Source organism: Oncorhynchus tshawytscha, linkage group LG07, assembly GCF_018296145.1.
Source record: "Oncorhynchus tshawytscha isolate Ot180627B linkage group LG07, Otsh_v2.0, whole genome shotgun sequence".
NCBI classification, from domain to species: Eukaryota; Metazoa; Chordata; class Actinopteri; order Salmoniformes; family Salmonidae; genus Oncorhynchus; species Oncorhynchus tshawytscha.
This window is the reverse complement of record NC_056435.1, coordinates 56,346,098-56,360,047: the sequence shown is the minus strand read 5'-3', so window position 1 is coordinate 56,360,047 and position 13,950 is coordinate 56,346,098. Positions and strand designations below refer to the sequence as shown.

The 13,950-nt window shown below is 44.8% G+C and overlaps 2 protein-coding genes across 2 annotated transcripts in view; both read left to right on the top strand.

Annotated features, from left to right (window-relative positions):
• The first annotated feature begins 2,432 nt into the window (after positions 1-2,432).
• LOC112254900 (ataxin-7-like protein 2) lies at positions 2,433-10,869 on the top strand. Its single transcript, XM_042324665.1, has 10 exons — positions 2,433-2,632; positions 3,835-3,903; positions 4,365-4,689; positions 4,897-5,369; positions 5,598-5,680; positions 8,419-8,633; positions 8,720-8,909; positions 9,060-9,181; positions 9,345-10,212; positions 10,359-10,869. The coding sequence occupies exons 1-10, from the start codon at positions 2,503-2,505 to the stop codon at positions 10,374-10,376; spliced, it is 2,493 nt and encodes an 830-aa protein (XP_042180599.1). The 5' UTR covers positions 2,433-2,502; the 3' UTR covers positions 10,377-10,869.
• Positions 10,870-11,672: 803 nt separating this feature from the next.
• The window catches only part of LOC112255320 (low-density lipoprotein receptor class A domain-containing protein 2-like), a 46,785-nt gene continuing 44,507 nt past the window's right edge, over positions 11,673-13,950 (top strand). The window contains exon 1 of the mRNA XM_042324664.1: positions 11,673-12,238. Coding sequence (XP_042180598.1) covers positions 12,064-12,238 — 175 coding nt within the window. The 5' untranslated portion in view covers positions 11,673-12,063. The remainder of the gene's footprint in view (positions 12,239-13,950) is intronic.

Below are 13,950 nucleotides of genomic sequence, written 5' to 3'. Positions count from 1 at the left end.
TCATAAAAAAGCTTAGTAGTAGTTTAAAGGGTGATTTTTTAAAAACTTGTTATAAAATTATAGTTCTATTTATTATTTCATCCATATCACGATAAACTGCCTGAATTGATTTTTGTCTGACGCCCAGCTCTAGTTTGAGCAGGAAAAGACAACTTTTGAATGATGTCATTTAAAAACAAAAACTACATTAATTGGTCAATTCACAATAAGCCCTTTAATGGCTTCTGTGTGTTTAGAAAATATCTATAACTTATCTCCCTGAGTAAGTTTTATGCCTTCATGGTTGTCATTTTGTTTTTTCTGTTTTGTCACACCACTGGGCAAGCTACAGACTATCATTGAAGAATGGTAAATGGTGCTGCCATGTAACACAAATGGCAACATGTAGGTGCCAAAATGAATGAATCCTTTGGTATTTCTTGTTGCTTGTTTTTTCTCTCACTCATTTACATTTTAATTTAGCCAATGATTGCAGTTGATGGGTGTGTGGAGATGACCTACATCTGTCACACTCCTATGGAAAGTGAATGGAACTTATTGATTTAGTATTTATTTATTTAAAAAAAAAATGCTTTGCACTAATTATTTTGTAAGTAATGTCATTTTGACATCCTGTTCCTTACGAGTTTTGGGATTTGAGGGATATGCAGACATTGCCATCCACACAGCTGGTTGTACAGCCTTGGCCGCTGTAGTGATTTACAAAGCGAAGGCTTGAGTCAGTCATGAAAGGACCCTGATCTCTTAGATTATTTGTGCCATTTTTATTTGAATATAAATAATCTAGCTATTTAGGATATAAATCAGGCTTGTAGGCCTTTATTTGATTGGATTTCTAAAATGTGACTTGTTTGTACAAAAGAAACATGTCAATACTGAGGATGTATAGACAATGCATTAAAGGACGAGAGCTGCAACAACTGCTGTACAGATTTGTTCACTCTGCTCGGACTGTAATGTTACCAGTTAATTAAGACAGTTAATGTTGTAGCCACAAGATGGTACTATTGTATTTCATATAACTATGGCTGCAAAGTAATTGTAACAATGCTTTTTTGGGGGCACAAGGGTACTGTTTCCTTCATATGACTAGAAGGCACAATTTCATGCTCAGTCCCAACCATAAACCCTTTTGTATCTACATCTAAACTAAACAAAAAGTTGTGCAAGTGTATGAGGTAGGTTGACCAGCAAAATAAAGTTCTGAACAGGTTGGAACCAGAAATGAACTGTTTATCTTTCCTTTTTAAACCTCTGAGATGTTTTTAATTATTTTGTACATTTAGCCTAACATTTTCAGCTACTTCACCATTCAGTGCAGATAGAGCCGCTTTCTATGGAGTGGGCAAGCTAAGTGTAGGGCGTGAGATGTGACTGAAATTTTGAAGTGCTGGGTATCGTTATGACACGTATTATTTGAATTAGTCCCATAGAATTATACCTACAGAGGAGCGGCTTCTGTGATGGAACTTTGAATGTCGTCAATTGTAATTTCAGCTTCATATTCATCTCCAGCACCACCCCCAACAACATATGTAAAAAAAAAAAAAAAAAAAAAAAAAAAAAGTTTGCCTAATTGGTTGATGTCATCTTTTTGACAAAACAATGTCTACTCATAATTGGTAAGATCACAATGTACACTGGAGTCATTGGAAACACTGATCTTGCTTTATTAAAAATAAAATCCATCTGGATCAGCGCTAGCTCGCTAACAAGCATCTGCATGCATAGCAGCAGCATAATTAAAATTACACGTCTTACCTTTTTGTACTTAAATTCAATGTGCAACGTGATAACTATTTTTAACCAGCGTTGAATCTAATTTAAAACAAATCTATCCCTAATTTCTGAATCATGCTTGTAATTTCAGTAGGGGGGGGGGGGCAGGTAGCCTGCACACGCTGGCAAAGATTTTCAGCTGGTAGGCATACACTGGAATAAGTTTGAGTGACAGGGAGGGCTTTGCATAGGCACTTTTTTTTGTTTTTATTGTACTGGAAAAATGTCGAACGTGAAAGAACGTTATCAACCGGTTCCCATGCTTTTAAAATAACGGCTCTGTTCAGTATAGACGTTGCATGCCTCAACCAATGGTTGCACGCCAGGTTGACTGTAGGGTCAGGTACCAGATTGCTAAAAACGTGGTTAGCTGAGAAACTAGAAGCAATGCCTGGTCATTTTATGGCATTGAACTGTGCATGACACACCAAAACCAGCAGACTGTGGCCCTCAAGGACTGGAGTTGTGCATGCACCCCAGGGGACCCAATCTGGGCTGGCCACCCTACCTTTGTATATTTCAGTTTCAAGTTTACTACTGAAGCACAACAGAGCTTGAAATAGCAAGGCCTTCCCATCTCGTCCATAACATTCATAAACACTGAAGAGAGTCAAGTGACCTCCACTCGACAGGTACATGCGGGCATTTCATGAATGCGCACGCAGGTACTTCCCATCCCTGTCGTGAACGCGGATTATGACGTAAGTCACTTGCCGCGCAGTGATGATGGCGGTGCGTGAACGCGCAGTAAAAGTAATGGCTGCTTTGGAACGGCGGGTGCCTAGTCTCGATGATTTCGTGGGCGAAAGCTGGAGCGCTTGGGCCGAGAGAGCCAGTGTGACTGCGTCGGAAGGTAAGGGAGCACTTTGACATTGGTATTGTTAGATATCAAACCGATGTTAATTCTGTTGATGGTTATTTTCGAGGAAACGGGCGGCAGCCTTAACCATGTTACCCAAACAAAGACCCGGCTGGGTCCTAGCGCTGGGAGGCTAACGTGTTGCTCTCTCCCAGGTCCTAGCGCATACGCCGTCTTCTCATAAAATAAGTGATAATCGTTTCTATTTGATCCTCGTTATGTCGTTTTATGTACACAGACAGACCATGGCAACCATTTGACAATATTCTCTCATTACAACAGCACACACCTAAATAAAACTATGGCCCTACAGCGGAATGCGTCTTGTATTAGTTGTAGCGATGGTTGGGCGAGCAACTTCTTGCCATGGAAAGCTAGCTAGCCGTATTAGCAATGAAGCTAAGCTAATACTTCTAGCAGTATGATAGACACCGGTGACGAAGGAGGAGTCTGATGCTGTTTCCACCATGTAACATTTAGGTAATCTAGCTTTTTATTTCAGGGCGTATTTTGAGTTGGAATGGTGATGTGAACCTAATAAAACAACAGTTTTTGGAAATACTGTGTATTCGAGGCACAATTAATTGTTTTAGTTGCCAGGCGAGATCCGTGTCTTCAAAGCTCCAAGTGTGTGTGTGTGTGTGTGTGTGTGTGTGTGTGTGTGTGTGTGAAAAAACATAATTTCATCAGATCAGTGCACACGTGTATCAGGTCAAATATCATGTTCGTAGCCTAATTCAAGCAACAGAGGTGCCAAATTCGCCATACAAAATGAAGTCACTTAACCAGTTTTCTTCCAAATTTACGTCCACACTGAAAGTGAATTCCTATATATATACATCCTGTATGGAACCTGTACCTGCTGCTTATCTCTGATCTGTGTGCCAGTTGTGAGACCAGAGGTCCAGGTTCTGCTCCTGACTTCCTGTCTAGTCAACCCAGACAAGGGGATGACTCTTAATAGTGTCTTTCCCTCATCTCCTCTTCCTTTATCCACCGATGTTGAAGAACTGAACTGGCAAAGGTGTTTGTTTTCCATGTTGTTTTCACTTGATCTGCCTTTCAGATCATTGTGGATCAAAGGAAGATGTAATGGAGGAACCACCTCTTGACTATTGAGAGGCACCCAAAGGTTACTACACTAGCCTTGCATGTGTATCCTGTATGTACACCTCAGTCACAGTCTCTGTTTTCAGGCTCCGATGGAGATGACTGCAGCAAGAATGGGAAGAAAGCAGCCGAGGCAATGTCTCTTAGGAAGGAAGGTAAGTATTTTTTGGGACGCTTGTAAGATTACATCCTTCATACTTAGGTTTAGATTTGCCTCTAACATTACTAATCCGGGCATCTTAGCTAGCCACAGCCGAACATGCCTCTGCAGCACAAAGTGTGTGTGTGTGTGTGTGTGTGTGTGTGTGTGTGTGTGTGTGTGTGTGTGTCTTTCCAGATTTGATTCCTCTTCCTTTCGTGCCCGTGGGTGTCTTGTCTTAAGAGATGAATTTGGGGTTGGGGGGCACTGTTCTCTGTACCCAGGTGCCCTCTGGTAACCAGCCTGGCAGTCTGCAGCGGCAGATGTCTAACAGACGCTGCCTTGTGTGTGTTTGTCTGCCTGCTTTTGTTCCTGTGTTTCACAGAGAGGGAGACACGGTGATGTGTGTGTGTGTCTATACATACTTTCTTTGTGATTTCTCACCACCTGTTCCTCCTCTCGCTCCCCACCCACCAGACATGTCCATCTTCGGCCACTACCCGGGCCAAGATGACTTCTACTTGGTGGTGTGTAGCCACTGTGGCCAGGTGGTCAAGCCCCAGGCCTTTGAGAAGCATTGTGAGAGGAGACACGGCCCTCTGAGCAAACTGTACGCCCCCCTCCGCTCCACCCCTCCAGCACCCCAGCAGCGCCCCCGCCATAGCCACTCCCCATCCTCTGCCCATGCAACCTCATCCTGGGAAGGGAGGAGGCAAGGGACTGGGGCACCAAGAGCAGCCCCCCCATCCCCATCCACACCCCCACAGTTCAGACACACCAAGCCCCCTAAGGAAGAAGTACGGTAAGAGGGAAGGGCTAGATGGATCAAGGGTGGGCGTTGAGTACGAGGGGGGATTAGATAATGGGGGTGATCTTTCTCTATTTTCCATGGTGAAACCATCTTATTGTATCCATAACCATCTGAGATGTATTTTTTAAATGTATTCTGATTATTAATTTCCGTGTTTTAAACATCTGACCATGTTCTCATTCTCTCTTGTCCCTTCAGCCACTCCCACCTGGATAGGAGCCCCCACAGCTGCCATTCTGAATCAGCTGTGTTCAAGCAGCCTCCACCCCTGGAGCCTCCCCTGAGCTCCCCACCTCCCTCACTCAGAGACCCACCCTGGCCCCATGGAGGCACCCCGCCCAGCCGGTCCTCCACCACCCCGCCCGGCCGGTCCTCCACCACCCCGCCCGGCCGGTCCTCCACCACCCCGCCCGGCCGGCCCTCCACCACCACCTCGCCCGGCCGGCCCTCCACCACCACCTCGCCCGGCTGGCCCTCCACCACCCGGCCCTCCACCACCCCCCCGCCCGGCCGGCCCTCCACCACCCCCCCGCCCGACCGGCCCTCCACCACCCCAGCCGGCCGGCCCTCCACCAGTGAGAGGACACACACTCAGAGGAAGGAGGCCATAACGGTCCCTACCCTCCCTGGCCATCTCCGTGGACCAAGACCTTACAACAAGGTGGCCTCCAGTGAGTCTTCTTTTTTTATTTCTTTTTTTTTAAAGAGAGACAAGCCTCCCCCTCTGAACCTGTTTGTTGGGTCAAGAGTCTCTTGAATAGATTCATTTTAAAATAGTGACATCTTACCAGACTAGTGATCAAAGAGGAAAGGACACAAAGAAAGGAAGCTAGTGTAGACTATTGATTCACAGCCGTTTGATTGCTATTAAGACACTCTTCTCTTCCTGTCATCTCCAGGGAGAGAGTGTGATCTTGACAAGCACTGCGGAGTACTGGACTCCGAGAGGAAGAAAGTCTGCACTCGTCTCCTAACTTGCAATGTAAGTTCACACTCACCCTCTCATGTAAGCTCTCATTTTCCTCCCCTATCCCAGTCTCCTCTTCTTGTCATAGCAATGACGTCACAGCACCAATTTTGCCCTCTCTCCTGCAGCCTCCCCCCTCACACACACACACCTTGTGCACCATGGCTGTGACACTCTCATTTGCGGCAGAATTTAGTGGGAAAAGTATCTAAATGCTATCAAAACCATAGAAATCTTCAGTGTCAAAACTCCCCAAAGGCAGCCTGAAAAGTAGTGGAATTTGTCACTAGCCTCTTACCAATAAAAGTCACTGGAGGGGTCTGAAAACACATTAAATATAGTGACAAAGTCGCTACGTTGGCAACACTGGGGGTGAAAGTAAGTCTGAGACGAGTAGAAGAAATAGTGCCATACCGGTAGAACATGAGCCTGTCACAACAATTATCACTGTTGGCTGTTACACTATTTATCATTACCACATGTCAACCGCATGAACATTTGCAAATGTACCGGAAAACGTATGGAATGGGCTCCAAAATGCGAGGTGGTTCAACGATAACAGTAACATTTTGCGAAGGCAGAGACGCGTGACCGAGACACGTGAGGACAGTGGATGCATCAATTCACGTTATAAGTGTAGACTGAATGTCAACGTCATCCCTTACACTTATTTGTGTTTTGTTAGATGTCTCTTTACATTCATCAAATGGCAGATGCATTGTATGGCTGTGGAAATTATTTTCAGGTGGACGAACTTGCGCAGGGAGCCTTTTGAAGTGTTTGCTTGGCAATCAGATTAAAACATAGCTGTTTATGTTAATGCCACATGTAAAAGTAATACATGTTCAACAACAATTCTTTACTTCTAGGCCCACAGAGATCCTATTAAATGAATAAGGAGATCCTATTAAATGAATAAGGAGATCCTATTAAATGAATAATTTACACACACAGCATTTGTGTTTAGTGAGTCCGCCTGATCAGTGGCAGTAGAGCTGACCAGGGATGTTCTCTTGATAAATATGTGAATTGTACTTTTGAGTGTCAGGGAAAATGTATGTAGGAGAAAGTACACATTTTTTTCTTTAGGATTGTAGTAAGGTAAAAGTTATCAAATATAAAATTGTAAAGTAAAATACAGACCCCAAAAAACGACTTAAGTAGTACTTTAAAATATTTTTACTTGGGTACTTTACACCACTGGAGAGTAATAACTTGGCTCTTTATTTTTCTGTGATGATTTGGCACATTTAGAAAAGGGGAACTATCAGACACAGATAAGAGATATCTAGGTTATTATTACTATCCTATGATAATAGGAGGAGCTCCAATGATAATGGTCCCCTTCAAAACTAGTACCCTGTAGATAACATAGTAATTACTTCCATTTATGATGTCACATCTGGCATGGATTTCATACAGACACTTTTAAACAAAAAATGGATGATGTTACTAGTAGGCCTAATTGTGGAGTGCCCCTTTAGGATTATGAGGGTGACTAATTTCTCTCCATTTTACATTATTTTCTCTTCCTCTCACCTGTCTCCTGTTGTCTACACTTCAGCAATTTGTTGCTATAGCAGCATAATACACTGTGTCTAAATATCATGTTGCTTTGTGATTATGGTGTTGCCTTCATATTTGAAGAATCTGCCATATAAGGGAAGGGGTATTTTGTGTAGGGCATTGAGGACATTGTGGAATTAAATATGACCCCTAGTCCTAGAGCCCTGGTGTAGTTAGTGCTACGACCTCCTCCTTTCGTTATTAAAATCACTGATCTGACATGAATAGGAAGGTGACTGCAAAGTAGTAGAAACCTTACTTTCACCCATCCCGCCATGTTAGGTCAGTGATTACTTCAAGTTCAGATGAGGCTTTTGTCAAAGTACTCACATGGCCACTGTCTAGAGCTGGGAGCACAGGAAGTGTGTGTGTGTGTGGCGCAGGCTGCTGGTTTGTCTAAAAGAGGAACCCGGCCGTGTCGCTCAGTGCAAAGAGGGGTCACGTGTAGGCAGGAGCAGAGAACCCCATGTAAAGGAAATGGAAAGAGAAAGGAAAGGACCTGAGGAAACGGCTTCCCTCCCTCGATCAGACGGCCTCGCTCCCTCGCTTCTCGTTCAGACAGCCACACTATCTTTCTTCATCTCTTTACCAAGACTATTTGATACAACAATCTATTGCCATCAGCTGTTATACCTACATATTGTTGATGAAATATTGCCTCTTTTTAAGTGCTTTCTACAAATCTCTCATGGTGGTTTAGGCTCTAGTTTCCTGTCTGCTTAGAAGTACCAAAGCCAGGTCTTCCCCTCATCCCCAACCCTTGTGCTGCTCTGAACAGATTGTCTCAGGCGTATGTTATGTGATTCAGGTCATCTCTAGCAGCACAGTTAAATGGTAATGAATCCCACCATGTCTCAGACCCATCTGTGCCTCAGAATGTGTTGATGAGAGAACAGATTTACCAATATCCTAAAATTTGTGAACTAGATTGGTTTCAATCACTCATTTCAGACCATCGGGAGTTCCTAGGACTTGGCTGTCATAGGGGCTGGGTGCTATAGTTTTCATTTAAAAAACAGAAGGGAGTTTGGACAGCATCACCCATTTATTCACCATACTAGAAGCACAGGCAGAATGTCATTTTTTTGAAGTTGACGAAATCTTTGTGTAAGAAATACATTTGATCAACAAAACAAGGATTAATGTCTAGTTTGTCTATCTCGTCTGTTTCTTTCTCTTCTCCTTAGATTCACTCTATTCACCAGCGGAGGAAGGTTTCTGGTCGGAGTAAAAACTTTGACCAGCTGGTGACCGAGCTGAAGACGGGTGTCCGGATCCGTGAGCGGGGCGCTCAGACCCAGGAGGGGAGTGGCTCATGCCGGTCCCCCAGCCCAGAGGCCCAGAGGGACCCCCTAGCACCCCCACACTGCAGGAGGCCCCTCACCAACAACCCTGCCTTCAGGTGGAGGACTAATGTTATCAACTGTGGTCAAATCATAGTAACGGTCTTGTGGTAGATGTGGTCCAAATATGAATGTCTGTGTTCAGTCGGTCCAGGGCTTCTTCGGAGAGTGCTCCAGAGGAGGAAAAACCTTGTCAAGAGGAGGGTAGCACTCAAGCCCCATCACCCCTCACCCATGGGCGCATTTCCAGCGATGAGAGCGAGGGAGAGGGGGGAGAGGGGCCTGAGGAACCAATCGAATACCCCTCGTCCTCTTGGCACCCTAAACCAGCCGCGGTAAGATTACAGGATGTCAACAACTACTCCTAGTATTATTACTGCAGTGTGTTGACCTTTTGACAGCTGTACAACGCAAGAATGTTGCCAACACGGGCCGTGTTATCACTCCCCTAATTCCCCGTGCTCGGTCTCTTGTCCTCTACCTAGGGGTGTTCATTTGGCAGTTATGTGATGGGTCATGGTGTGTACACCTTTGACCGGCGGCTCCACCACCTTCGGTCGGCACTCAATGCCATGGTGGAGCAGCACATCAGCGCACACCTCTGGAAGTAAGATTTCTTTCAATGTGTGTCCTGTGGGAGCTGTCTTCTGGTGTAACAGTTTGGCATAACGGCTACATAGTGCTCTTTTCCTGATTGTTTCCTCTCTGGACAAAGTATTGAATTGTAGTTTTCTGTCTGGATCTAATACAGATGTATTTTCTCTCTGCAGGAAAATACCTCAAGCATCAGACCTCCAGTCCCAAAGTCTCTCTGTGAAGAGCATCTCCTCTTCCTCTCCCTCCTCATCCTTCTCTTCCTCTCTACATTCTAAAGTCAGGACAGGAAGCCACAGAACCACCCCATCCCTCAGGCCTTCCTCCCATGGACCAGGGAGGGAGACATGCCTACAAATCGCCTCCCACTCCACAGCCATTAACCAATCAGAGAATTCCAGTGGCAGTGGCAGCCATATTGTAGCCCCTGCGCCCCCTCCTGTCCGCCAGGCAGGTCCAGGGCGACCGCTAGGTCCCGGAAGGCCCAAGAACCCGGTGGGGCGACCCAGCAAGCAGCAACTGAGACTCAGAGAGGAGGAGGAGGCGGCAGCAGCAGCACTCCGTAAACGTGAAGCCCCATCACAGGAGGGTGAGCACTCCGGCCCAGACAGGAACTCTATCATCCTACAGGACCGGAGACAGCCCCCAACCAGTTCCTCTAAGACCACCCCGCCCACCCCTCACAGCCAGACCAATGGCACCCTCTCCCCCAGCAGCAAACCCCGCCCCCAGCCATCCCCCTCGGAGCCCCATTCACCAGCATCTGCCTGGTTGTTTAAACGGACACACCCACCCTCTGGACACACTTCCGCCCCACCCGATCCTCACTTCCGCAGGGGGGACTCAGGACTACACGGGAGGGGGGCGACGGGGTACGACCACAGGGGTCTGGGCAAGAAACGCAAGGGGGGCAGCAGTGAACCCTCTCCCCCCTCCAAACCGCACCGCCTGCCCTCCTCCCCTCACTCTAATTTCTACCCCTGGAAGGACAGTAAGGGGGGAACACTGCCTGGTGGGGTGGAGAAGAAAATGGGCACACAGAAGGTGGGTTGAGGCAGTTGTTACAAGTAATATGTTGCAATTTACGATTATATAAGGAATATGTTATCTACATATGGGAGAAGTTATGTTATCCTAGTTTTTGTGACTAAAGCAGCCATTTGACTGTCGTCTTCCTGCTCTCTCCACAGCCAAAACTGCACCATTAAGAGTGCCTGCCTTACAAGCTACTGAGGGAGTCAGCCCTGCCTGTGCTGTCAGACATCATGCCTCAGACTGTGGCTACAGGACTCAAGAGATGTGTGTGTGTGTGTGAGTGTGACTTGATATTCAAGCCAATGTTTGTGTGTGTATGTCTTTTGACTCCTATATGAGTGTACAGGTAGGTGTGTGTGTGTGTGTGTGTGTGTGTGTGTGTGTGTGTGTGTGTGTGTGTGTGTGTGTGTGTGTGTGTGTGTGTGTGTGTGTGTGTGTGTGTGTGTGTGTGTGTGAGCGAGAGTGCTTATGACCAATAAAGTATGAGTTATGTGTTCAGTTCCTGAGTCGGTGTGTGAGTTTGCTGCTGTTGGTGAGTGTGTGCAGGACAAAGGGGACATGTGAATTTCTGTGTATGAATTTAGAAATACCTCAAGACCTTCTGGTTATGCTGCTAAATAAATACGTTGGTTTATAAAAATTGATTAAAAATATCCTTTACACTTGCTTGAAGTTGTGGCCATTCCTTTATTATGAGGCTGGTATAGGAGGTTACCAAAAAATTATTTATTGCACCCTTGACAGATACTTCTGTGTCCCAAATACCGTTTTATTTTATACAAGCATGGCAGACAGAAATTATCACACTGTATTGTCTAATTACTGTTGTATGATGCCTGTATATTTAGTATTGACAGACCATTAGGGTAGGCGACACACATTTGCGTCAAGGAGCGCTCAGATAACATTTTATCGCTCAATGGACTGCATTCCTTCACGTCATGTCAATGCAATTGGGGCCACTCCCTTTTGAGAGGTTGTGTTTTTTATATGATATAGACACATTTTACTCATCCTCGTTCATATCAACCGTTACGTATTATAACGACTGCGTGCAATTAGGACAATGCGCGCTCTTCCTGGTAGGATACCGGCTCGTGCTGCTGAAGTACCGGATGTCTCCCTGATCTGAGGTCGCGATGTTTCTTTCTCCAAGCCTCTTAAAGGTCGTCACTAGTTGCCACAGTCATTAGCCCAGCCCATTTCTACATTTTATCTAATTAAAATGTGATGTTGAACCTAAACTTAACCACCATACTAACTTTATATTAAATCCAAAAAGTTCGTTTTTGTTTTCATGAATGATTTATTACGATATAGCCCATTTTGACTTTGGCTGTGCAATCTAGTGCAAACCTGTAAAATGTCTTATCCACCAATTGGTCATCCCCAGGAAGTGAATTGAAGAACCCACCTGATCGATTTGAACCAGTAGTTGTACAGTATCATTTTAATTGCGCAGGACTAAAAGTGGCTGCTAGATTTAAGCGGTTTGTTGTCTGCGGGATGTCCCGGAATGAAACCGGCCGGATTGGAATTTGATTTAGTCTATGGAGGTGCGGAACGGGAAAACGCTGCCCTTTCATAATCTCTTAAACGGGAGGGGATTTACTGTCGAGTGTCGACTAATCCATTGAAGAGACTGCATGTCTCGTTTCGCGACATCGTTTTCTTGTGATGTTTTGGTCAACAGTTTGTGACATTGTTGCAGCGCTAACGTTAGAGTCCCCAGCGCGGTCACAGGTAAACTGGCGCCAACGGTTCAAGAAGAATAACTGACCATATTCATCTTCGAACTATTCACCATGTTTCTGCAACTGTACAGAGACCGTCGGTTTTGTCGTTGTACAGTCAGTCTGAATGCTATCAGATAGCCGAGGGGAGATGAGGGCTGATGTGGAGTACAGCCCGGTCGGCGAGGGGCTGGGGATGAGCGAGTTCTGGCTCCATGTGTGGATGCGGAGGGTCGCCGTGATCGCTGCCCATGTTAATGTCTTTGGTCTCACTGTGCTGATTTCACTACTGTCTGGAACAAGTGAGTACCCTAAATGTCTGTCACTACTAACTGTACTGGCGTCATACAACAGTAATTTGTTGCTCTATTGACATGACATCCTAACCTTTCTTCAGCACAAAACCTGCAGGCCTGGGGAACTGGTGGGTTTTGTTCCACACCAGCACGAAAGCATCTCAAGTATTGATCAAGTATCAGTTGATCAATTATCAGAGTGCTGCTCTGGTGCTGGGCTGGAGAAAAAAACAGCAAAGCATTGATCCCAAGGACTAGGGTTGATGACTACAGTAGTAACCTACATTTAAACAATGCATCTGTGTTTCAGGTCTCTTTTCCTGGCATCCTGTTTGTATGTCTAGTGCAGTAAGTGATCCTAATGGCATAAACATGACACACACAAACACTGGCTGAAGTGTACTACTATACCAAAATACCAGCTAGGTCTAGTTTTAGTTAAGGTAATGTCACTGTGGCAGATGAAGCTCTATGACACATCTTATTTCTGCTGTGACATGTACACTGTCATGCCTCTCCGCTGCAAAGGAATTATACCAACACTATATGTCTATCTTTTAAGATACCAAGTATGCATCCTAGGATGTGGACTCCCACATACAGTAGCGTACAGTAGATACAGTAGCCAATAGACACAGACATACATACTTGGTATCTTAAAAGATAGACATACAGGTAACTGCCAAAATGAAGATAACACCAACATAAAGAGTCTTAATAGGGCATTGGACCACCAAGAGCCAGAACAACTTCACTGTTTTGTATGATTACATTACATTTTTCAAACAATATAGACATATACAGACACAAAAAAAAACCGATAGACGCACACAAACATCAATGACATCACATCTGTCCAGACCCACATGTTCCCACCGCATCTATAGTGACATAGAACGTGTGAACATGTAAGCTGAACAAACATTTAACAGAGAACACACCAAAGACATAAAGCAAGTACTTCTTAGTACTTTGTGCCTTTTTAGGGCTTATAAACTCTAACTCATCTCCTAATGTACCAAAAGACTGGATTATGTCATTGTAAATACATTGGTGAAAGACTGCCACTTAAAGCTGCAAATATGTAACTGTTTGGGCGACCTGACAAAATGCACAAAGAAATATGAGTTAAAGATCTATAATTTTCTTTGAAAGCAAATCTAAGGAGCAGTAGATCTGTTCTATGTGCTCTTTCTATGCTTCCCGTTTTTTAAGTTTCGGTTTTCTGTCTTTTGGTTTTGTACGCCAGCTTCAAACAGCTGGAAATACAATATTTTTGATTATGGAAAATATATTTCACAGTGGTTTAGATCGTACAGTTATTCTCTACACTATACTTGCTTGTTTTGTCACTTAAACTGAAATAATAACTATTAGAATTTTAGTAACCAGGAAATGGCGGTGCGATTTCTGCATAGTGCATCTTTAAATACTGTGGTCAGTTTATAATACCTTGTGAATTAAAGTATAGTGGCTGGTGGGGCTCTACTTTGGGAGAGTGGGTCCACCGAAAGACCGAAGTGAGATGAGTGAAGAGGCATCACACATACTTCAGGGAAATGTCTGATGCCCTCCCAGCCACCCGTCCCAATCCCTCAGATGGAGCCCATCTCCACTCTCACTAATAACCACCATTGGATCTTAGCTATAATGGCAAACAAGGAATAATGATGACTTAACTTCCTCTCCTAATTTGGCATTGTTGTCATGCTCATCAA

What these genes read in the sequence shown, in the direction of transcription:
- LOC112254900 (XM_042324665.1), top strand. Translation starts at nt 2,503, where the DNA reads ATGATGGCGGTGCGTGAACGCGCAGTAAAAGTAATGGCTGCTTTGGAA. An exon ending in CAGTGTGACTGCGTCGGAAG is followed by an intron (nt 2,633 to 3,834) that starts GTAAGGGAGCAC and finishes CTCTGTTTTCAG; the next exon opens with GCTCCGATGGAGATGACTGC. An exon ending in CTCGTCTCCTAACTTGCAAT is followed by an intron (nt 5,681 to 8,418) that starts GTAAGTTCACAC and finishes TCTTCTCCTTAG; the next exon opens with ATTCACTCTATTCACCAGCG.